Here is a 24,472-nt window from a genome sequence, read left to right as displayed (position 1 = left end):
TGCTGATATATTCTGGATGTACTTAGAGGTTTCACTTAAGTTTTTTGAGCTGATATTTTCCTATTCAAGTTGTTGTCATATCTGCATTTGCTTTTACTTGACTTATTATTTCATTGAATGAACAGTACTTTTACCTGAGTATAGGTTTAAGCTACTCACCTAACAGTAGTAGCTGCTAATCTGCAGCATATGTACCATGATTAGCTATAATACCTTATGGTAACATATTAATAAATCCTTTTAAAAAATTGCTTATTTTTTTCTGTTTGTAGACAGCAGGATTTTCCCTTAGAGGGGCTCAGTCTCCAAAGAGAAAAAAACAAATACTTCCACAGCTGAATGCAAAAGGCACTGAGTGTCCACATTGTGCATGCATGTGCAGTGTATCTCCTGCCTTTTCATTAGGAAATGTTCACTGGGAGCTTCATGAGTTAAGTTTCCATGGCCGAGCAGCTACACTCAAGATCACTATGTGCAGTGCCAGTGAAGAATCACACTTCATTGCCTGAAGCAGTAGAGCTAACTGTAAAGTTTGGTAGAGGAGGAATGATGGTCTGGGGCTGTTGTTCATGGTTTGGGCTGCACCCCTTAGTTCCAGAGTTCCTGCAGCCGTGTCCCAGAATCTAGTACAGAGTTATCACAGAAGACTGGAGGCTGTTATAGCGTTATCAGCATTTAAGGATATTCTCAGTCCCTTTGGCAGTTTAATAAATAAAACATACATAGTTTACAAATACATAGAAACACCCACATGATGACCTGATTGGTGAAATTAGTGGGTGGGACCACGACGCTGACGACATTTCACACATGAAGACAAACCACGTCAACTCTGTTACACTTGAATCATGCAGAAAAGAGTCAAATATTGGTAAAGAAAAAACATTTATAAAGATGTTTTTTTAAATCTTTAAAACATCTTCATGACCTGCCTCGCTATGATTCACCTTATGGTCAAATCTTGCAGATTTAGCACACTAACTTACTATACATTTATAACATACATTGTCTTGTTTTTTTCCCATTGTCACCATAGCTTGATCCGTTTTGTTACAATCTTCAAAATGAGAAGCCTTTCAGAAAAATGAAAATACTGCCATTTTATCAAAGTAAATTAAAAGCTAAAAAAATATAATTATAATATAATATAAAAATATAATTCTTATAAGGTCGTAAAACCAAACAGTGTAAATCCTGCTGACACAAAAGTTTAGGGAAATTTAGAGGAAAAAACCTGCACATGAAAAAATTCCTTTTACCTGCACATGAAGGCTTTTAGCCTTGGTGTAATTTGGTATCGAATCGAAAAACGGTGTAAGCAGAAGCGACATTAGATTCACTGAACCGATTCTCAGATAGAATGAAAGATTTTACTTATAGTGAATCGTGAATAAATGAATCACTGAATTGTCCAGTTCAAAGTTTCGAGCCGAATCATTGCTGATTTGCATAACCCCTCCCACTCCATAGGCTGGGCTCCACGTCACGAGCGCATGCGCAGTGTGTGAGCCGGTACCGTGTCTGAGTCGTGGGCGACGGCGGCGGTGCCTCGGACGGTTTCACGGCGCTGCTGGACCTCGTCTCCAATGAACGGCACCATGGCCGCGTCCTCCAACAGGATCATGCTGGGCCCCCTCGTAGCCGCTATCGACCAAGGCACAAGCTCCACGCGTTTCTTGGTGAGTCTCTGGAGAAGGGAGGGAGAGTCCTTGGTGTCCTTGTCCGGCGTGCACGCCTCACGCTCAGCCAATGGGGTGACGGGTCGCGTCCCAATGTGCTCTCTCTTTGACTCCTTATAGTGCACTAATTGATTTCAGAAGCTGTTTAATTTTCGACATTTGTTGTGCGCTACATAGGGTGCAGGAAGTCGTTTGAGACTCGCCCGTGTCATCAGCCGTTGGCAGTTGGCGGTTCTGTATGTTGAATTTTGAGACTGTTGGTTTTAACTCGATTAATTTAGTTATCTTAATCTAATCTCGGCGCAGTCACAAAAGTGTTTTTCACTTAATAAACGTCTTAAAGCCTCCCTCTTGTTCAAAACCAGCAAGCTTAATTAAACGGTTAACGTCAGCTAGGTTAGCTAACCTAACGCTAGCTAGCGAGTCAGTAAGTTAGCCCCATGAGAGCAGCGTGCAGTTTATGGGACTATTTATGGGTATTTCTGGCTGTGTGTGGGTCTGTATGGCTGTCTGTGAGTCTTTGTGAGCCCTGGTTTGGATAGCTCCACTTAGCTAGTGAAGATAATGCGTCTCAATAGCTCTTTTCCTGTGCAGTCCGATTGGTGAGCTGTGCAATTAAATGAAGTGGGGCTTCAGCTGAATAATGCGTTTTATCTAGTTGCATAATGGCACACGCTTCAAATGAGAAAGGAGGCTTTGTTTTGTTGCTGGAACACGTAGCTAATTCTCTTTCAGACCCTTTTAACGTCGCATTAAGCCTGTATGTACTGTACGGCAGTGATGCTCAGCTCAGTTAAAGTAGGGCTGCTTTCCCACCTCAGTAACTTTTACCCACAACAAACCAGAGGGGGCTTTAAACAAAAGCTCCATCCAGGTTTGAGTTTCTTCATAGCTGCTCTGTACAGTGTAGACGTATTAATGCTTGGTGGGAAGTGCCTAGTCTTCCTTATAATAATGTTATTTCTCTACTAAAAGCTTACTAATAGTTTGATTATAGTTTGGGATGCTGTGATACAGGCATTGTGAGCTGATGCCAATAGCCGACATTTTTCCTGTACATATCTTCCGATCCTGATACATAAACATATTATACAATGTAGAATTTTGGACAACATCTTGGGTTCAAATTATGGAGCAATAGTTCTGTTCAGACGTGTTACAGTGCAGTACATTTAATAAAATACTGACTTTTTATTGCATTCTGCTTTTCCAGAGTACAAACATTACGGCATCAAATACTGGTTTAAAATATCTGTCAAATCTCAACATCTGTCTTAAGTTGATAATGTTTTTTAAGCAATTATCTGCTGATACTGATATACCTAGTTCAGGCATTGGTGGTATTGACTTGGCCAGCCTCAAATATCCTCGGCCTGCTGATAAACCTCTTTTCTGCAAGTGAGTAATGCAGTTGTTACAGTTGGAATCCATGTTCACTACACTCGTAAAAAAGATGGGTCTTCAAGGGTTCTTTAGTAGGGGCAGGGGTTCTATGTGAAACCATGAATACCCAAAGAACCTTTTGCATGATTAAAGGGCTCTTTGCATCATTAGAGGGTTCTTCAGATTGATGGAGAATGTTGTAGATGGTTCTGTATAGAACCCTTTTTTGAAACCAAAAGGGTTCCACTGTTGTTACAAGCCAAAGAACCCTTTTTGGTACTATATAGAACTTTTTTGCTAAGAACATACTAAGTAATCTGCTTGCCCATTCAGATTCATCCAAAAGGCCTGATATGTCCAAAAGTGTCCAGACACTATTCATAGTTAGTGAATCCATCTACTTTAAGGTGCACCCATTGCTGACACAGGCATTTGATTGTGCACATACAGCTTGTATAATCTCAATAGAAAATAACTGCCAACAGAATGGCATGCTCTGGAGCAGCATGTCTAATGTCAAGCGTTGGCTGGAGGGGTATAAATCCCCCCACCATTGGGCTTTGGAGCAGTGGAATTGTGTACTCTGGAGTGATGGTGCACCGTCAAATAGCTTTAGGATGATTCGGAGTGGAGTTTGTGATCCAGTACTGATCACCCAACTATTAGTACGTGACCTCCACTAATACTCTTGTGGCTAATTTGTCAAATCCTCACAGCAATGTTCTGACATCTAGTGTAGCTTTTTCATAGGAGTAGAGTCTGTTACTCCAGCAAAGAGGGGGCAAACCATGTTAATACCTTTTGATTTCAGTGGAGATGATGGATGAGCAGGTGTCTACAGTATCTGGTAAAAATAATCGCTGTGCTTGTTGAATAGGTCAGTACAGACCAGCAATTAAGTGTGTAGGAGGTGAATACATTTATAGTAATATAGTATTTATAGAACTTTGCTGAGGCGTGGGCCTCCTAAACTGCTTCAAACTGATGCCGAACACAGCAAGAGAGTCTTTTTCCCCAAAAACTGTACATCCAACATCCATCCGTTCGGTATACAATCACTATAAAGAGTTAGGTGTGATAAATACTCTGTTAAAACACCTAAGATTTAGTCCAGGATTGTACGTCTGAACCAAGTCCACTCACTGAAAGTTTGATGCGTGTGGAATGGCTGTGGCTGATATTGGAGGCTTTAATTGCAGTTAGTTTTGGCTTAGCAACCTGCTAATTTATAGTGTCTGTGGGTTGAAGGGTTGATTGTGTCTCCTGGGGAGACCGTGACTTGCACAGGGCTAATTTTAATCCTGCGCATGGATTTACGATGAGCTTGTAGGTAGCAAATCCCTCCTGGATGTAGTCTAAGCATGTTTGTTAGCCCACCTCTTGAATGTGAATGTGGCTGGGCCTGTGTCAAGAGAATGGCTTCAGGAGATAATAAAGGCTGTGCGAGCAGAGTAATGGCTGAGGAAAGAGAGAGGGGCTGTGATTTAGGGGCTAGTGGGAGTGGGGATGGTTTCAGCCTATAGTCCTTCCTCAAGCAATTCAGAGGAAATAGAGGGTCGTATAAGACTGTAACAGCTCACCTTCAAAAGGAGTGTGCAGTCGGGTTTTTTCCCAAAGGAAAAAAACAAAAAAAAATTCAAATAAGATTTTGAAATGACAGTGATGATGTTTGTTTAAGGTCAGACTGTTTTCCAGTGTTGTTGTTCTTGTTGTTGATGAAGAATGGGTTTTATAATAAAACATTTAACGGAACAGTTGAGAGGTTCACAGAACATTTAATTAAGGCTGAATAATGAATCATATTGCAGTAATACATCATGTTGAAATCATATTGAACTAACAAATAATCATGAAATATCCTCTCTCCCCAAATTTTCTTTTATGTAGGTGTTTAATGCTAAAACAGCAGAGCTGCTGAGCCACCATCAAGTCGAGATTCAGCAAAGTTTTCCTAAAGAGGGGTGAGTCCATTCAGATGTCCTTACAATAAGAGAAAGTAAGAGGAAATAAAGAAATATTGTTAACAGTGAACGAAAATTTGCTGTTAGTTATCGCCGTGCATATGAAATAATGCCTAGCTTTCATTCATTGATCACTCCTAATGTAGTCATAATGAGACTAATGTAGTTATAATGAAATATTTATTTAAAAGTATTTACTGTTCAGGAGGAGCTGTGCTGCCATTTCAGTTTATTGTGGAAATGGTAACATTTACAGTGCTTATAGTCATGCTATATTTAGACCTCATGTAAAGGTAAGCTAGGTAAGCTAGAGCATACTTTTCATTTTACTTCTTCTTCTCAGCTGGGTGGAAGAAGACCCAAAAGAGATCCTCCAGTCCGTATACGAGTGCATGGACAGAACCTGCGAGAAACTGACTCAACTCAACATTGACATCTCCAATATCAAAGGTCTCCAATGTCACTACTTGATGTATTTTCTCTGTTGGTGGTATAAGTTCTTTGGCAGAGTGTCTGATATTCAGTAACGTTAAAAGATTTTTTCAAAATTTCTGCGTTATAAAATAATTAATTAAATAATAATAAGAAGAGGTGTTAACATGTCCACAAAATCATTCAGAGTGGTTTGGTGTGAAATGCTTTGTTCTACAGAAACTTACCGAGTCAGAATTGTTCACAGTGGTAGAGATAGGAACCAGATGTCTAAGCTTGACGCTTTTAATTATAACATGAAATGGTTATGAATATATTACCTGATGTCTGAGACATTGTTTTACAATAGTTTTGTAATAAAGCTTTGGTCTAAAATGTATTTTAATCAACGTATTTTAATCCCTTCATGGTGGAGAGATACATAAAGGGCGTTCTCAGGCAAAATAGTCCCTAAAGAAAACTTCATATTGACAATTATTTTACCATCACCAACATTTCATTAAAACTCAGAATACATGTAAGTTAACTGGTGGTTTTGAATAGTAAATAAAATGGCTATAATTGCATTGTAGGCATTGGGATTCCTGGTTCCTATCACCGGCACTCTAAAGAGATCTGCATCTATAAGTTTCTCTGCAAATGAATCATTTCACATCAAACTACTCTGAATGATTTTGTAATATCTCAACCACTGAGTTACACAGAAGTTTAGAAAATGGAATTTCCCTTTAATGAATGTTTTTGGCAACACAATGTTCCCCATAATCCACTGTTGATCAGTCAAGACTTTTGCTGTTTGAAATATTCCTTTTTTTTCCTTTTTTTTTTTTACTGAATCTACAAGGCTAATGTTTCTAACAAGTAATTGAGGCATATAGCCCAGCAGTTAGCATTGTACAAAGCACGTTTTATAAATGACAGTTTGTCAGAAACCACATAAGTTCTAACCGATATTGCTCAACAGGTTGAGGCAAGCTTGTGATGATTTAGGAATGCGTCTTGTGCAATGGTAATTGGTTTGCATTTTCATGAGCTTCTTAATGTTTTCATTTGATAGCTATCCTAGCCTCATGGCTATTGCAGTTTTTCAGAACAAAAGAAGAAAACTTCAGCCACCAAACTTCTCTTGGTTGATTGAATTTAACATAAAAGAAAGTTTCTCTGTAATGTTAGGATTTGGGAAAGAAAGGCTGAAGCCACCGCATTATATCAGATACATTCCGACATTCCGACCAGCAGCTTTCTATCCTGTTTTTATTGGGAAGATGTTTTGTCCGTATCTGATTCTCATTGTAGCATTTCCTGAATAACATATTGGAATTCTTTTCAGCCATTGGTGTTACCAATCAGCGAGAAACCACACTGGTCTGGGACAAGGAAACGGGCGAGCCACTTTATAATGCAATTGGTGAGGCAATATGACAGTTATGATTGCTTGTTGTAATTTGTGCTTAAAACATAAACATGAGGCTTTCTGCATGTTAATTTTATTAGTACTTCATTCTCGATGCTCTACAGAACCTCAGTAAATGCAGTGTATATTATTCTACATATTTTTTAAAACATTGTTTCCAAATCAATGAATGATAATGTCTAGTTCAAATACTGATCTTTATCTGTGTAGTATGGCTGGACCTGCGTACACAGTCCACTGTGGAGAGACTCATTAACAAAACCCCAGGCAGGAACAAAAACCACCTGAAGGTAAGAAGACTGCCATGTCAAGTACAGAAGCACTATACAGATGAATCTATTTGTAACATAACATTAAACAATACTTCAGTACAATCCTGCACGATTATAACTTGGTCTCAGCTTAGAATTATTATCATTTAAAGCATAGTCCTGTGCAAAACTAGCAACAGCAAAGCAAGCTTTGGACATCAATCATGTGCTGGCTGATGCTTTTTAATTCTCTGTGTATGTCTTTGACTTCTATTGAATCACCACAGATAGCTACTGAAATCTGTTTCATAAGAATTATAAACATGTTTACATAGGAAGTGCATGTCATTATAATCATTACTACAGTTTTGTCCTGTATGTATTTATCTCTGTTTTCTTTTACAGCATAAGACAGGCCTTCCCATTAGCACTTATTTCAGTGCAGTGAAGCTTCGCTGGCTAATGGACAATGTGGAAGAGGTGCATAAGGCTGTCCTCTCGCACAGGGCCATGTTTGGTACCGTTGACTCTTGGCTTATATGGGTAAGACTGGCTTGAAAAAAACAACTTGCTGTTCTTCGTTTTCTTTGAATTATTGTTCTACAGTCAAAGATTTGCGATGTTAGTCCTCCTATGGCTTTCGAGCTACAACCATGAAACCCAAACTAGTTGCTTGTGCGTTTTCGATTGTATTGTGTTTGATTTACAGTGTTCGTTTAAATACGTTTTTGTTTTCATAGAATTGAGTCCCACTTATATAATATATAATGCTTCTGGCTTCACCTCATATTCCACCGCAGCCAGTGTACACTTGTCCAAATGTTTTTGGACACTCTTCTTACATCACTATAAAGTTCGCTAGCACCTTAGCAACCACCTGGGATACCACAGCAACAGCCTAGCAACTCCTTAGCAACCACATGGAATACCATAGCAATGACCTAGCAACACCTTAGCAAGCACCTGGGTTACCATAGCAGTGGCTTCGCAGCACCTTAGCAACAAAACTGGCATACCATAGCAACAGCCTAGCATCCCCTTAACAATTACCAAGCAACACACTAACAACAAGCTGAAATACCATAGCAACTTCATAGCAAAACCATAGCAACTGGAACCTGGAATTACTATATAAACCATATATAACTATATACTCATACTATACTATTATTATATTATTATACCAAATAAACCCAATTAAGTTATCAAAAACAATAAGCATTGTTCTGCAACTGCTTTAACATTTGAAACATTATTAGCTGGATTTGTGAAACTAACTTGAAGTTCATTCTCAAACTCTTCATTTCTAAGGAAGGAAGTTTAAATCTGCAATCTTTTATGCACAAAACTGGAAACAGGAACATGTAGCTTAAAACAAGAGGCCAATACTGCAATACTGATTAAAAAAATCAACGTACACTGATAATTTAAGGAGCGGTGATGCATCCTCAACATACTGATCTTTCGCTTATATTTTGTGTTCTTTCTTTTTCAGTGCCTGACTGGGGGAAAGAAGGGAGGTGTCCATTGTACAGATGTGACCAATGCTAGCAGAACGATGCTCTTCAATATTCACACTATGGATTGGGATCCAGATCTCTGCAAGTAAGGTCTAAACACTTAGTCGAATCATGGTCGTGTTACATCCAAAATAATTGTACTACTTGACTCAGACTGTGTATTGAAGACTGTGAAATTTAACCCTGGGAGGGGAAAGAAGGTTAAATTAACGCAGTAAATTAATACAATCTTTAGTTTACATCTTTGCCTGTCAATTTTACGACCGTCATGTGGGATCATATACTACAGTGCCATTCCCTTACGATGTCGGAGTCTGTATGACTTCAAATAACAACCCTTTTTCAGACCTGCCAACCTGTATGCACTTTGTGTAGGAGGTTCGCATTTTGAGTTCAAAGTACGCTGGTATCATTTGTCACTCTAAGCGATGCAAAAACCTGGCGACGCCTGTGAGTTCACTTGTAACACTAAAGCCTAACACCGAGAGGCAGCAGCGCCTAGCCTTCCCTCAAATTTAATCCCTCAAATACCAAGCGAGGATGACAATGTAATGTCAGTCATTTCAAGAATCTGCAAATCGATAGCCACAGTAAATATTTTTATCCCTTTTATCCCTATACCCCTATATTGTCCGCGTAGATTGTTTATTGTGTCTTTTCAGAGTGCAGTATTCAGAATTACTATTGCAGCCAAACCCGTAACCGTAATAAGAGGAACAGATCATAAATGTAAATGTCTTTTCATTAAAGGAATTCTTCTCAAGAATGTATGATTGTATTGCTTTCTTCATAGCCGATCTATATGTTGAATGAGTAAACTTGATATGGCGGTGAGTGGGGAAATGATCGTGTGCTAAAGTAAAGTGGTGCGAAAGTATGTGAACTAAGCGTTACACTGTTGTCCTACCCAAGTTTGCTTTTACAAAAGTCTTCAATCTGATGGATGTACTTAAAGTGCTATGTGCAGTAAATGCAGCGTTTAAAGGAAACTGTCCAGACAATTTAATGTATTTGAATTTGAATTTTATAATACAGTTTAAACACACCAAGAAATATTGAGTGACCTAAAGTTTGATGTTATGGCAAGCCTGATAGGAAAATCGTGATGACAAAACACCAAACAAGTCAGTACAGTTGAGTGCTTCTCCTTTCTGATCAGTTACAACATAATAACAAAGCATATGATGGATTACAACACAAGGTCATGTAGCATCTGAACAGTAATCTAAACACTAGACTTTTTGTATCGCATTTGTTTGTGTGTGAATAAGAGCGCATGCAGTATTTCACTAAGATATTCAGGGAATGTTCTAGAAGTATCCTTTTCCAACAGAAACAAGTGGTTACTTTCTACTGGTCAGCTCTCGTTATCTGCTTACTGATGCATAGACAGAGAAAGAGAGATGCGTTCCATTCCTGTTTTTCTCACAGTCAGTTAGAGACACAATATACAGCATTAAGCGTTAGTAATCAGGAATCTACCTCTGAAAATGACGAGAGAACACAAACAGGTGGGCTGTACATGTGCTTTGTTTGCTCTCTAAGAGAGTGCGGAGGGGTGGAGTTAGGTATCAGAGGGCTGTGTTCCAGTAAACCAGACTGAGTCCATTCCAATTCAACATCTTCAACTCAAAATGAAAGGAATCAAGAACCAGTAAATATTTAAGCAGATTGTATGTGCAGTGCTGAGACTTAACTACAGTTCACTGAAGGCTTGACTCAAACTTGGATAAAGTGCCTTATGAACATCTCTGGTAGCTAATGTGAAACTAATGTGTAAGTTATGAGGGTGATGAATTGAAGTGTGGGTCCACATACAGACCCTTAAAGTTTAAGGGGTTAAAATCATAAAGTTCTGTATTGTTTGTGATGTGTGTGCTTTTGTTTTTTTTTTGTAAGCTATTTTGATATACCAATGGAGATTCTTCCAAAAGTGAGGAGTTCTTCAGAGATCTACGGTTTAATGGTAAGTCCAGCCTTTTTTTTCTGAGAAATAACATGTCACTGGGTTTTCTATGCCGCATAATCTGTATGAAACGAATGGAAGACTGGAAGAGCAAAACGAATGCTGCACTGCGTGTTACAGATTAAGAGAGACTTTTCATTTTGAAATCCCACTGTTAAGTTTTAGATGTCTAAAATCTAAAACCTTCTGCCTGATTGGATTTGGTTTTTGGAGCAATGATGTGTCCTGTCTAAGGTCCTTTCTTATCACAGTCAAAACTTTGTGTGTTATTGTCTTTTTGGGCTCACTGATAGAAAATCAGTTCTAGTCTGGTGAGTAGGCCTTGACTGTACCCTTTTTACTGCTGTCACCTCTGGAGAATTCTAGTCTTTTTTTTTTTTCTCCCCTGGTTGGCTTTGATGTCTCTATGATATCACTCCATCTAGCAGTGCATTTCCAATTTGAAAACTAGGTAAATCCATTTTAGTCATCCGTTGTGACTTTTGACAACTGTGAACATCAACAGTCTCACCATTGTATAGTCCTGACATTGTAGCTCTTGTTGGAAATGTACTAGATGGCTTTGTACTTGTGTTATTCTTACACAGTGTATTGCCTTGACACAACAATTATTGACTTCACCACTAGACGCGGCACTTGCGGCTTTTCCGCTTACTTGAAGGCACTTTCTGTCCCAAGGGCCGTGCTGTGGTTCTCACCCCGTCTCCTTTGCATGCTCACTTCTTTTTCAAACATTCACGTGGCATGCTTCAACCAATCCGAATGGCTCTCTCAGTTCTTGTGAAGTACTTCTTAACTGTAGACTGTAGTAATGTTTCATCACTCACTGTAGCATGTTCATTTTGGTGTACATGTTTTCAGACATTTTTTATACGCAGTCAACCAAAGACATCCAACAATAACCTCTGTGGCATATTATTTGTTTTAGGTTACTTCATTGGACGACAGTATAAAATCATCAAAAGTGTTTCAGTAACTATCACTCAATTCTTGCTCAGCCCACAAATTGATTAGTTCTTAGCAATTTTTGTTAGGCTGGACAAGCTTTACAGAATATTGGCAAAAATGTAGGATGTGTAGCACACAACTCTTGTTGGAAATTTGGGGTATGCGGTTAATTTCAAATTCAGTTTTTCAGGCTAATGTTAACATAGTCGCAAATCCATTGCGCCCAGTTCTGCTTGGCTACCACAACATAAGGTAGCATTTCAAACTAGAAACTCAACGTTATATATTGAATCTGATCTGCAAACTTGAATCATAAGGCTGTGTAGGATTTTTGACAACATTCTGTGCTGCTTGTCCAACAGTCGCTGTGAAAGAAAGCATTTGTGGGTGGAGCGTGGATAGCTCACTTGGCTGAGTCCCTCTGATGTAGGTAGGATTAATGTAGTGTGTTTATTTTCTTTTCTAACTGTATTTTGTGACTCCCCAACAGAAATCCGGTGCGCTCACTGGTGTTCCTATATCAGGGGTAAGTTGAGCATTTGTTGTCCTTTCATACAGAAATTCTATTACAGGCCTAAACGGCTTGATAATGTAATATGAAACTAAAGTGATTGTGTACTGTTTTTGGCACAGTGTCTGGGGGACCAATCAGCTGCTCTTGTAGGACAGATGTGTTTTCAAGATGGCCAGGCCAAAAATACGTAAGGCTCTTATTTATTTTTCTTTATGCTGATGAAGTTTTTTTTTTTTAGCTAAAGATAGCCTGTTTGCTTCCTAAAAACCAAATTAGCATTGGCCTTTCTACCCCTAATGAATACTGTCTCAGTTAGGGGTGGAAGATTTGATGATGTTATCATTGTTGTGATAAATTATGTCACAGTTAGCTTACCTGAGGACATTGCCAATATCAATATTTCTAGTTGCATTAAAGAAAATTTTGAAATTTAGTCCAAGTATAAAGAGACTTTAAACAACAGTCAGATACACTATTGTGTATATTTTTATTGTTGTTGATTTAAGACTGCTGTTTTGCTGATGCATTGTCTGTGTTTCAGGTTTTAACAAACCTCAGAAAGATTGAATGTCGTGACATACATGTCTTTTACATTTTTGCAGTATTGCATACACCTAGTACCAATATACAATAATATACTAAAATCTACATTTCTTTCATTTCCAGTCAAAATGACCAGATTATTCATTTATAGGAGATTTTTCTAAAGGGATTAGATATAAGATAATCCACTTCCATAAGAAAGTTAAAAGTAAGTAAAAAACGAATTTTTTTTAAAACTGGAGTCAAAAAAAAAAATTATTAAAACTGAATACGGTACTCCTAACAACTATCCAAGGCCTGGTAGACCACCAGAACTGTCACCATCAGATATCCTGTACTTTCATCTTTTCAGTAAGCTTACATCTTTGAGAGATAGGAGAAAATCTTGCTTCATATCAGAAAAAATCCAATTTCTGTCCATCTGTCCACTCTGAGAACACATCTCAAAGCTATGAGTCTGAAAGAATGTGTAGCTGTCAAGAAGCTGTTACTGAGAAAAGCAAATAGATTAAAAAACACAAATCAAAGAAGCTTCTGGTGTTCTTAGAACAATAGACAGACAACACCAGAGCCCAGACCTCAACATCACTGAATGTGTTTGGGATTACTTCGATTGTGAGAAGCAGAAAATACAACCAACTTCTAAGACTGAACTTTGGAGGAAAATATCCCTGCAGATTTCTTTGAAAAAGTGAAAGCAAGTCTCCCAGAAAGAATACAAGCTTTAATGAAGGTAAAGAAGGGACATACTAAATGCTAAAAAATCTGATATCATATTGTATTGTTGCGACTTCTATGTAATTCTCAGTTAAATATATGTTTAATACTTTCCCTGAAGCTGAAAATTTAGTAACTTGTATTAAATGGCTGTTTTGACAGGAAATTAAGTACATGAAAGGTGATCTCTGACATTTGTACAGCGCTCTAGTCCCTCCATCACATCATTTTGGGTGAAGGTACATGTAATGTTCTACCTTTCTCTGTCTTTAGTTATGGGACAGGCTGTTTCCTCCTAAGAAACACAGGGACAAAGGTATGCCTCATTAACTGCTAATACTAGAAAATTCTCTAATTGCCAGTATTATGTTTTATCATATATTTATATATGTAATTTCTGTATCCTTCATGTTGTTTTCTGCAGCCAGTGATGTCAGACCATGGCCTGTTAACAACAGTGGCGTACAAACTGGGTCGAGACAAGCCAGCCTGCTATGCACTGGAGGTAATAATATTTGTTTCCATGTCTTAATATATCTCGGCTAGACATATATATATTCTTTCTGAAAGCTGAATTAAGTAGCTTATCAGTTTTTGCCTTTTTTTTATTTATTTGTAGGCACTAGTTAGACTGTAGATTTAGAAGACCTCACCTTCACAGAAACTTCGTTCAGTATCAGAGTCCTCTTATATCCCTGTACTTTCAGCCATTATTGCTCTAACTGAATTAAGTTATTTCAGTAGACCAAAAGTTCCTTTGCTTGAAATGTTAAAAGAATGGAAATGCTTGCATTGACAAGAAATGCATAAGATGTGAATAAGCTGCTGCGTGCATGGATGCGGGTCTTTATTCTTTCTTATTTGCACAAGCCCTGACCTATAATTAGTTCTCTTCAGGGTTCGGTTGCCATAGCCGGGGCAGTCGTGCGTTGGTTGAAAGATAACCTTGGGATTATCCAGACTTCTACAGAGCTAGGTGAGTGCTTAAGTGGATAAATTAGACCTAATCAGGAAGTGCCAAAACAGCCCCTTGGCTGATCTAGTAGCCTACTAACCCTAGCATAACTGACACACAGCATGGTAAACACAGTGTACACATTAGTCTGTGCATCCTTATAATGTTCTGGCATTATATGAGCAACACTGTCCCATAATCAAGAACTGTCCTAAGACAGTTTAAGTTCTAGGTCACATTCTGCTGTCTGTGGTAGAACCTGCGTTAATCAGTAGTTTATTATTTTTTTTCCCCTTCTAGAGAAACTGGCTGCTGGTGTTGGCACGTCATACGGTTGCTACTTTGTCCCTGCGTTTTCCGGACTGTATGCCCCCTACTGGGAACCCAGCGCTAGAGGGTGAGTGAAAGTAACTTTGAAGTGTCAGAATAAGGTCTGAATTGATATTGGGGGCAAAAGACACAATGCAGTGTTTTGGCTTTCTGTGATAAGTTTCGAAAAACAAGAAATAGTCAAATTTTTACCCATATGAAATATTCCCAAATAGAATTATCACTCTTAGTGAGCAGTAGTTTGGTGTTCTGGTTAAGACACTATGGACAAAACAATATGTTGCACTTGTATGCATATTGGGATATATCTCCTCAAGCTTTAATTGCGCCTGAAATTTTGGTCTGAAGCCGAATACAGCCTGAGAATTTTCCGTTCAAGGCTGACCCAACGTATAGCATCATGTCTTGAGTCCAGACCCGACCATAGCCCAACAAAATTCTGTCCCTACAAAACTCAGCCAAAACCACATCATCATGTTTTGAATTTAAAACTGACCAAAGTATAACAAAATTCTGTCCGAAACGGACCCATACCAGCCTGTCGTCACCCAAAGTGCAGAACAGAACCTGACAAGATAGCGCTGGTTACTGTGTGGTGACCATAATAGCTATTATTAAGTGCAGATAAATAAAATGAAAAATAATGCACTTTTACAAAATGATCAGATGTCCAAAAATGTATTTAAATTCTGCTTTTTAACAAATGTATTTGTTATATAATGATTTTGAACAGCATCTCAAACGTTTTTAGTCAGGATAAACATTTTATACTGTACTTCTCATGCTGTGTGCTGCTGATATAGTAAGATGTTAGCTTCACCTGTTTGTTCCTAAAATTTTTCTTCAACACAAAGAACATGTTTCATATAACCTATTGAACATATAACAATAATATATTTGGCCACATAAAGGGCAAAACTACTTTCCTGAAAGTGAGAGTCTGAGAGTCAGACATGAGACATGAGCAGTTGGTACCTTTGGATTTAGAAAAATTATTTCAAGCTCTAGTACTTTCCAGTATGTTGGAAACACATTAGTGAATTTAAAGAAACAAAAATAAAAATCTCCACTGCAGGCACTTCTTTTTGAATTTTCGACATTATGAGTTTTCTTTCCCTCTTTCTTAACAGAATCATCTGTGGTCTGACTCAGTTCACGAACAAGAGTCACTTGGCCTTTGCTGCCCTTGAAGCAGTCTGCTTTCAGACACGAGAGGTAACATCAGCTATTTGCTGTGTGTTTGAACACTGCTACCTTTTTTCTGTAAACACTATTGTTTTTGTGCAGTAAGAATTGGAGAAGGCCATGGTTATTAAAATATATTAATAGATATTCAAACTCATCTTGCTATCAGTTCACAAATATCTAATTGTAGTTTTTGAGTAAGTTTTTGGTGACCTACATGTGCTGCTATTTTGAACCAAAAGATGCCAGATTTGCAAATCAAATCATTTGTGCTTTTAAGGTCATATAAGGTCAGGTAGAGTGTTAAATCACAAAAAATACATTCCTAAATCACCCGATTGATCAGGTGTGGGTTACTAACCACACACAAATAAATAAATAAATGTTAAACCTTTTGTGGTTTTGGTTTTTATTCTAATCACATCTCATCAGTTTGTTCTCATTGAAGTATTGTAATGTTATGTAGACATTCAAACAGCAAGAATGGTTAAAATCCCTATTAAAGACTGCTTACTGACTTATGGTTCATTTGGTTCAGATCCTGGATGCAATGAATCAGGACAGTGGGATTCCTCTCAATCAGCTGCAGGTTGATGGAGGCATGACCTCTAACAGGCTCCTCATGCAGCTACAGGCAGATATACTCTGCATTCCAGTAGGTAAGAGATGTAATGAAGCTTCCCTTAAAAGTAAAACCGGAATATGAAATCCTTGTTCATTCTTTCTAATATCCGCTCTTTCAGGGGGTACATTCCTGCTGAACTAGAGCATTATTGTCTTTCTCATAACATTGACATGATAAATAGCCTAAGCCCAACTAATATTCTTCTTTTTTGGATCAGCAGAAAAGTGGCTCTTTCACATTTATTAAGGGAAGTTTGTATTGGTGCATCGTAAACCTTGCCTGGCTGGAATTTACCCCAGCAGAGCACCCAAAACACAGTTTTTAGGGCTCTGATTCGTTTTTGGTTTTGGAAGTCACTTCTAACTTTCACCATTGGGAACTGAACCACAATACTTATGAATCTCTTTGTATTTGTGCAGTGAAGCCGTCCATGCCAGAGACCACTGCTCTAGGAGCAGCTATGGCAGCGGGAGCAGCAGAAGGGGTCAGTGTTTGGAGTCTGAGCCCTGACGACCTTACAGAGGTCACCTCAGAGAAATTTGAACCCCAGATCAACCCAGAGGGTAAGGCACCCTTAGTCATTCTGACTGAATTGCTTCTGAACAGCAAAATGAGCCATAGTCCTTAGAATGATGCAATGCAATATTAATAAAGGTGAATGCATCTAATGTCAGGTTTCTCTCAAATATTGATTTTTTTTATTTTCACTGACTTGGTTTTGCGATTAAGTAAATCTGATGGACACATAGAAAAGGGCAAAATGCTTCAGTTGAAACAATATAATAAATACTCCCATGATGCGTTAATACATAGGGAGCACACTACACAGAATGGTTAGGTCCAGATAAATTTATCAACAGTGGTTTTCAGTGCTGGTACACTGTCCTCTAACAAAATAAATGAAAGGAATACAAAATAAAAACACATTTTTGATGATTTGAAGTTGTTACACACTCAGTTTCCCCAAATACTTCATAAAGGACCTAAATCTGGTGTAAAAGTGCATTAAATATACATTTAATACAGTATAATATAAGCCTGTATAATATTATAAAAATAACATTTAGTTATGTTACATAAATGTACTCATGTATTTCAAGTGAAAGTAGAAAACTCATCAAATGAATGAAAGGATGAAAGAATAAAATGATGAAATGGATCTTAAAACTGTTAGACTGGAGCGTGGCAGTTGGCGTTCCTGTCGTCATTATTTCATTAAATTAAATAATATGCTCTGATGTGTTCAGTTCATTCTCACACGTCTACCATATATTTGGCAGTTGTTAGCCAGCTAGCATTATATTTGTGTTTTCAGTGACTGTAGAGTACAACAGCAGGAAACATCACAACATATGAAGGCACGCACTGGTTGTGCCACTTTCAGTCGGACAAATGTGAAGTGTTTATGAAGTGTTGCTAATGATTATTTCATATCTTTTACCTGTGCTATAGTTCTCTTTGACTCTTTCTGCATGATGTTGAGAAATAAGTGTCTCTTCTCCCCAAACAGAGAGTGAATTCAGATACGCTCGCTGGAAGAAGGCTGTCCAGAAAGCCATGAACTGGGAGACCACAGAACCAATCATGAACGGAAATGGTTTGTGCCCTTTCTTCTCTTTCCTGCATGTGATTTAACAGCCAGACAATAAGAGAACCCAAAGAGAGTAAATAGTCAGAATGTACTTAAAAAATTAAAACAAAAACTAAAAGATCTTAAAAAAAAAAACTTAACTGTGGAGAATGCCCAAAATGTAAGAAATCTTGTTGCAGGGTATTTGAAGGCAGGGGAAATTATCCGTGAGATCTACCATCTTGCAGAGTTTAGCTTCAACCCTAATTTAAAACACCTGGTCTAAGAAGGGCTTCAGGGGCCTCTGAACATTAGAGCCAGGTCTGTTGCAGCCACATACTGCAAGATGGCAGATCTCCAGGACTGGGCACCCCTGGTTTACAGGAACATGTACACCATGTAGCTTTATGATGTCGATAGTTGCTCATGTGTTCCCCTTGTTTTTTCTTTCTCTTTGATATTGCATGAAATGGACCTGGTTCGGGACACTCTACAGAGGAGTCTAGTATCTTCAGTAGTGTTCCACTGGGCTTTTACATTCTCGGTAGCATGTTAATGTTAATTGGAGCAAAATACATTGCAGGTCAGTGTGTGTTGTGTGAAGTTGAGAAAAAAAAAAATCTTGCGTGAATGTATGGGCGGCTGTGTTTAAATGCATACTATGTGACTTTTACTTTTGAGTTTGTCACCAGGAAAAAAAAAGCCACAAAAAACTTCACCTCTGTTTATCTTCAGTTTCTGGACATTTCTTTTTTAAGACCATTATTCATTTCTTTGAAATGTACAGTCGGCTTTATAATTATTGCCCCCTTTGGTAAAGATGGGTTTACTAGCTAAGTCTCCTACTGAAAATATGAAAGTCTAACCTTTAATTGATACACATTTAGTCTACAGAAACCATGTATTGCAATAATTCTCCATTTAGTACTTTGAGTTTAGGTCACTTGACTGGGATGGCCATGTCAAAAGCTTAATTATGTGGTCAGTTAATTGTTTTTTGTACACTCCTGGGCAAAAAAGTGGGCCAAGCCCAAAATGGCAAAACATGAAGCTTTTAATAGTCTTAACAACAAATCAATAAACAAGTAGAGTAACTTAGTATGGATAGCTTTTACCTTTAATTTCTTTAATTGTTGAAGTTTTATGTCTAAATTTGCAGACAGCATTTTACAGAAAGAACAGTCATTATTTTTCAACTCGGCCCTGTTGGCTTCAAACAGTTGAAAGAGAGGGTTTGTGTTTAATTGGAGACCAGTTATTCTCTATAAGGTTTAAATCTGGACTCTGACTAGGCCAAAACCATAAGTAAAAACCATTATGTTTTTGAGTTTGATCTTTTTTTTTTTTTTCCCCCAGGTATGTATATGAAAATCTGCCAATTTAGCAATTTAGCTTATTGGCAGATTTTCATTGGACATCAGCATCTTGCTGGAAGATTTAACCACCACCCAGTTTTATCTTATTGGCAGATTTTCATTTAAAATCTTTTGGTACTTCTTGGAGCCATAATGCCTTGTATTCAACAAGAGTCCCATGGCCTTTGGAGAAAAAACAGTCCCAAAGCATCACAGATCCTCCTCCACCATACTTACAACTGGGGATGGGGTTACTTTCTGTGTAGCCATCCTTCTTTTAATGCCAAACACACCTTGAGTGTTGTCAAAAAGCCCTATTTTTGGGCCTCATCTTACCATAGAACCTGGTTCCAGTTGAATTTCCAGTAGTATCTAGCAAACTCCAGGCACTTACATTTGTGGTTAAATGAAAGGAAAGACTTTCTTCTGGCATGCCTTTCGAATAGTTTGTTGTTATGGAGACTTGGTGACCTCAAAATACTTCCATGTTCTCCAAATTTCCAGCCCTGACCTTTGGAGAAATTTTTGTGCCTCAAACAGTCCTCCTCACTGTACGTAAAAGTGGACGAAGAGCATGCGTCCTTTTACAGGAAGGTTCGCTACTGCTCCTTCTCAATTATGGCCTTAACGGTGGAAATGGGAGTTTTCAAGAGTGTATACATATATACTTATAAACTCCTCATATTGATGTGAGTTTGGCCTCTCTGTCACCTCATATTTATACTCCCGTCTCTGAAACGTCAAGTTAAAACATAAAGTCAAATCATTTTTAAAAGTTTCTTTACCCATTTTTGCCATGGGTGTCAGTAATTATGGAGCTGTCATTAATATGTCCTTGCTGTTAGACAAAACTGCATTGTGTTTGTGTTAATTTTCACATTTTTATTTCAGTAATTCAATTTAATTTCTTTCATTGTTGCTGCTGGAACAAAACCTTATATCTCCATTTTGTCTTTTTTCATGTTTAGACATAATTTGAAATCACCATCTACTCTTTACATTGTATCAAAATTTCCTGAGAAATCGACCAATAGAAATGGTCCAACATTACCTGGAATTAATCATTTCCCCATTAACTTCCATTAAATGTTAAGATCATTCCTTCTCCGGTAAAGTTTCCATTTTGGAGATACAAGGTTTTGCTCTGACAGTGACGATATGTACCTTGATTAAGTATGGAGATATCTTTAAATTGCATGTTCTAGTGGTTCAATACCTATGTAGTAGCATTTCTCCTCAAGTGTTTGCAAGATTTCTAAAGTCATGCCCCACCTCAGTATGACTCTCTGTTCTCTACTACGTCACCCCAGCATCATTATATCGTCTTCTAAAGCAGTGTTCTCCTTGTTTTCACTGTGCTTCTCTTCTGTCTGTGTCCCATTGAATATCTGCAATTGCTGCTCTAAAAATGAGCTTATTTGTTGATCAGTACCTAAAACATTAAGGTAATTTGAAAAGTAAATTTGAATTTTTTTTTTAAACAGGCCACAAGTAGATTTCCGGAAGCCTCTTCCGTATTGGAGAATAACAGAAAATGACGGGGTCTTGGGCACGTCCTTCTTCAACTCAGACAATGGTCCAGTGTCCGGCCACAATGGCATGCAGTTCCCCCACGGACATTCCAGCTGTAACAACTAAGCTGCCAGACGAGTTTCCAGCAGCAGACACTTTCTCCCAACCTCATTTGCCAAGGAATATCTGGCAAGCTAAGCACTTTTGAGGTTGTGAGAGTTACAAATTGTGGAATCGTAGTGTTGGGCACCTGCAAAGCATTGTTGTTCTCTTCCTGCATGACAGAGCTGTGGATCCTCTTCTCTTCATAGGTCCCCTGTTCATTGTAAATTCGTGCTTTGGCTGTATTGTAAATTCTACAGGACCATCGATGTTTCATCAGCTTTTTATTGTGCCACTTGGTCTTCACTGAATAGCTTTCTGGTTGGAGGAAAACAGTAGTAATCTTCTTGGTTTTCATGGTGTGGTTCAGCTTTGGTCACCACTTGCATTTCAAGGTGGCAACCATTAGAGTAGGGCCTGACCGATACACTGGCTGGCTGAAGAGGTAGAGGAATATATAACACAAAAAATATAACATTTTCACAGTGCATAACATGCTTTACAATATCCCATTTAAAACACTATAATCAAACTATTAACACAATGTTTTATGTACTGCACTGCACTAAATCGAACTAAACCTGATAATGGCCTCTTTGTAATGGAACATGCAGTTGTTCGTTGTCCGTTAAGTACTGTTGATATCCACAGTATGCTGAGAAAAGAACATTGTGATGTAATTTATCACTGTAATGACTGAGGTCATATTGCCCGCCCCAGTTGACTAATAACGTCTGCCGATATTAAGGTTCCACAGACTTGTTAGTATTGGCAATGTTTCTGCTGATAAAGCACAGATAATTACTGTTTCTTCTTGTATTATAAATGAACTTCTTACATGACGGGAATGGTCAGGTCACTTTTGCGGACTTAATGGATTATTGCTCACATGACTGTGACCAAACCATCACGAGCCGTCTTTATTGCAGCCTAACCTTTAGCATGAGAATAACTGTCCTCTATGAAGAGAACTGATGGAAAAATAAGAGAACATCAACAGAAACCAAAACTGCAATTTTAGTTTCGGTATCAGTCACAACATTTTCTTATCGGTTGGGCCCTACATTTGCCATTTTTCATGACTCTGTCTGAGAAACAGCCCAAGATTTTGGAGCACTTTACTATGAGGTATGTTGTGTAGTTTATGTATGCACTGTAGGCGACTGTGAAAGATTTTTTTTTAAAGAATTTTATATAACAGTTTTACCTACTGACAAAGCTGTGTAGTGATGCTAACGAGAAAACTGTGCACAAGGGGGCCATTAGAGTAACCTGACCCAAATCACTGTGGATCATAAGGCAGAAAAAAGCCCTTCTGCACTGATCTAGGACCAGCTGCCCCAGCTTAATCAAGACCATTTATACAAATAGCAGTAAAACTGTTCCCAGGTCATGAGCCAGATTCTGTCAACACTTTAACTGTCAAGATGGCTCATACTTTTGTTTTAATGTATAAACCATGCTAGAGGAAGCAAAGACAATGTACTGTTTTGGTATTTTTGGTCAATGTCATCTACTTTCTGTAACAAGGTGCCAAGAACAAGTGCAGACACAAAGTACAGTTTTCTACCAGTCTACTAATGATAGCTTTAGTTTAGCATTATACAAGATGGGAAACATCAGTAAGGTTTGGGTTCAACTTTTAACACTGCACGCTGCATTAATTGGTAGGCTCATATTGTAAGTCCCATGCTATTTGTGCCTCTTGTACATCCTTTTTTGCTGTTTTTTTGTTCATTTTTTCAAATTGCTAGCTCTGTAAGTAGTATTTTATTTTGTTGTTTTTTTTTTTGCATAATTACATCTGCTGTTTTCATGAGTCACCACTAGTTCTAGGCTCTTTAGTTAATGTAACTGACCAAAGAGCAAATCATTTCTGTACAACAACTGGTGTAAAGATCACTGTTTATTATTATTTTTTTAAACATTCTGTATAGGCCTGCACATGGTCACGAGTAACGGAGTTACAGTGCCTGTAAAAATGAATTTACCGCCATTTTAAAAACATTGTTCATTTCTTTTCTTTCTTCTATGTGAACCACAGCAAGGCACTAGAATTCCCACAATTAAACATAACTGTTCTTATCACTTATCACATTTGTTATTCTTTAACATAGATTAGACTGTTTTAGAAACGCAGCTGTTGAGCTGAGCTGGTTGAATGTGAGGTACTTCAGGCAGATATAATGCCTGTATAAGAAGCCATCTCTGATGTACAGTCTGTGTTTTAGGACATCCTCACACCACTGAGTCAGTTTTCAGTACGCCATTCTATCCATTCTATAGTCCTGCTGTGAAATAAGGTTCTTATAAACGGTGTCTAATATAGCACTAGCTAGCAAAAATGAATACGTTACTTATTATACTCGTTCAGCTGCACACAGATGAATTGCACTGGTAAAATGAACTTTTCGTCTCTTTGACATTTACAACCTTAACAAACTTAACGGTACCAATGTCATTACATGATTTTTTTCCACCTGCTGGTTCGTATCTCGGAGAGAGATTTGTTTTTTTTGTCTTTGTTTGGTGTCATGCAGTTTTTTTTCCTCTTCATTTTTTATTTAAGCATTAGGCAAGGTCCAAAGCCAAGTAACTTGATGTCAATATTTAAGAATCATAATCAGAAATTGATAAAATGATGTGCTGCACTCCATTTTACACAGAGCCAACAGATTGTACTATCACTGAAGTCCATTTTTGTAGTTTACTGTAGATTTGCAAAGGAACATTTTGGAGGTATGTGTGATCTGAGCTGATTTTTCAACTTTGAATTTGTATTTTTATTTATTTTTTTCTACCTTACTTGAACTGACCCATACACTGTTATAAAGCATAGCAGTGGCCAGTATTATTGATACTTGCATAGCAAGTCTATCCTCACCTCTGGTTATGTTGGTATGAATGTATGTTGCATGACAAATCGGTCAATTATCACTAACCTCTGGACACAGAAAAAGGTTTGACTTGTTTACGTGTTTAATATTCATTTTTCTTGCTGTCTTCATTAAAAACTGGTATTTACGTTCTGACATGTGTTCATATGATTTTATAATAAAACGTTGCTGTCCGTTAGTTATATTTAATATTCACCAAGTTGTCTTTCATGTACTTGCAAAATGACCTAGCTTCAGGTTACCGCTGTGCAGGTTATTATAATAGTCAGGGATGGGTAACATTACTTTTACCTTATATGGCCAAAAGTATGTGGACATTCCTCCTAATTATTGACTTCAGGTGTTTCAGCAATGGGTGTCCATTGCTAACAGGTGTTAGAAATCCCATGCCATGTAGCCATGTTATCTCCATATGCAAACACTGTCAGTAGAATGGGTCGAACTGCTGAGCTCAGTGACTTTAAATGTGGCACTGTCAAAGGATGCCACCTTTGCCACAAGTCAGTCTGTGTAATTTCTGCCCTGCTAGATCTGCCCCTGTCAACTGTAAGTGCTATTATTTTGAAATAGAAAAAAAAAACAGTAGACCATGCGGTCTTGTAGAGTGGGCTGT

The 24,472-nt window shown here is 38.0% G+C and overlaps 1 protein-coding gene across 3 annotated transcripts; it reads left to right on the top strand.

Annotated features, from left to right (window-relative positions):
- Positions 1 to 1,524: 1,524 nt before the first annotated feature.
- On the top strand, positions 1,525 to 22,722 carry gk (glycerol kinase). Of its 3 annotated transcripts, XM_036557429.1 has the most exons (21): positions 1,525 to 1,679; positions 4,950 to 5,023; positions 5,367 to 5,473; positions 6,786 to 6,863; positions 7,080 to 7,159; positions 7,526 to 7,663; positions 8,616 to 8,725; positions 10,540 to 10,606; positions 10,900 to 10,917; positions 12,045 to 12,080; positions 12,188 to 12,255; positions 13,602 to 13,644; positions 13,753 to 13,833; positions 14,226 to 14,304; positions 14,584 to 14,680; positions 15,744 to 15,828; positions 16,337 to 16,457; positions 16,843 to 16,986; positions 17,934 to 18,020; positions 18,490 to 18,576; positions 20,833 to 22,722. In XM_036557429.1, exons 1-21 carry the CDS (start codon positions 1,587 to 1,589, stop codon positions 20,841 to 20,843), a joined length of 1,704 nt encoding a protein of 567 aa, XP_036413322.1. In that variant the 5' UTR covers positions 1,525 to 1,586; the 3' UTR covers positions 20,844 to 22,722. The 3 variants fall into 3 exon arrangements, with proteins under 3 accessions (XP_036413322.1, XP_036413323.1, XP_036413324.1); XM_036557430.1 differs by lacking the exon at positions 10,900 to 10,917; XM_036557431.1 differs by lacking the exon at positions 18,490 to 18,576.
- The last annotated feature ends 1,750 nt before the right edge of the window (positions 22,723 to 24,472 follow it).

This window comes from Colossoma macropomum, unplaced genomic scaffold (assembly GCF_904425465.1).
Source record: "Colossoma macropomum unplaced genomic scaffold, Colossoma_macropomum, whole genome shotgun sequence".
Lineage (NCBI taxonomy): Eukaryota > Metazoa > Chordata > Actinopteri > Characiformes > Serrasalmidae > Colossoma > Colossoma macropomum.
The sequence above is the reverse complement of the archived record's forward strand: the minus strand, read 5'-3'. Positions and strand labels throughout refer to the sequence as shown.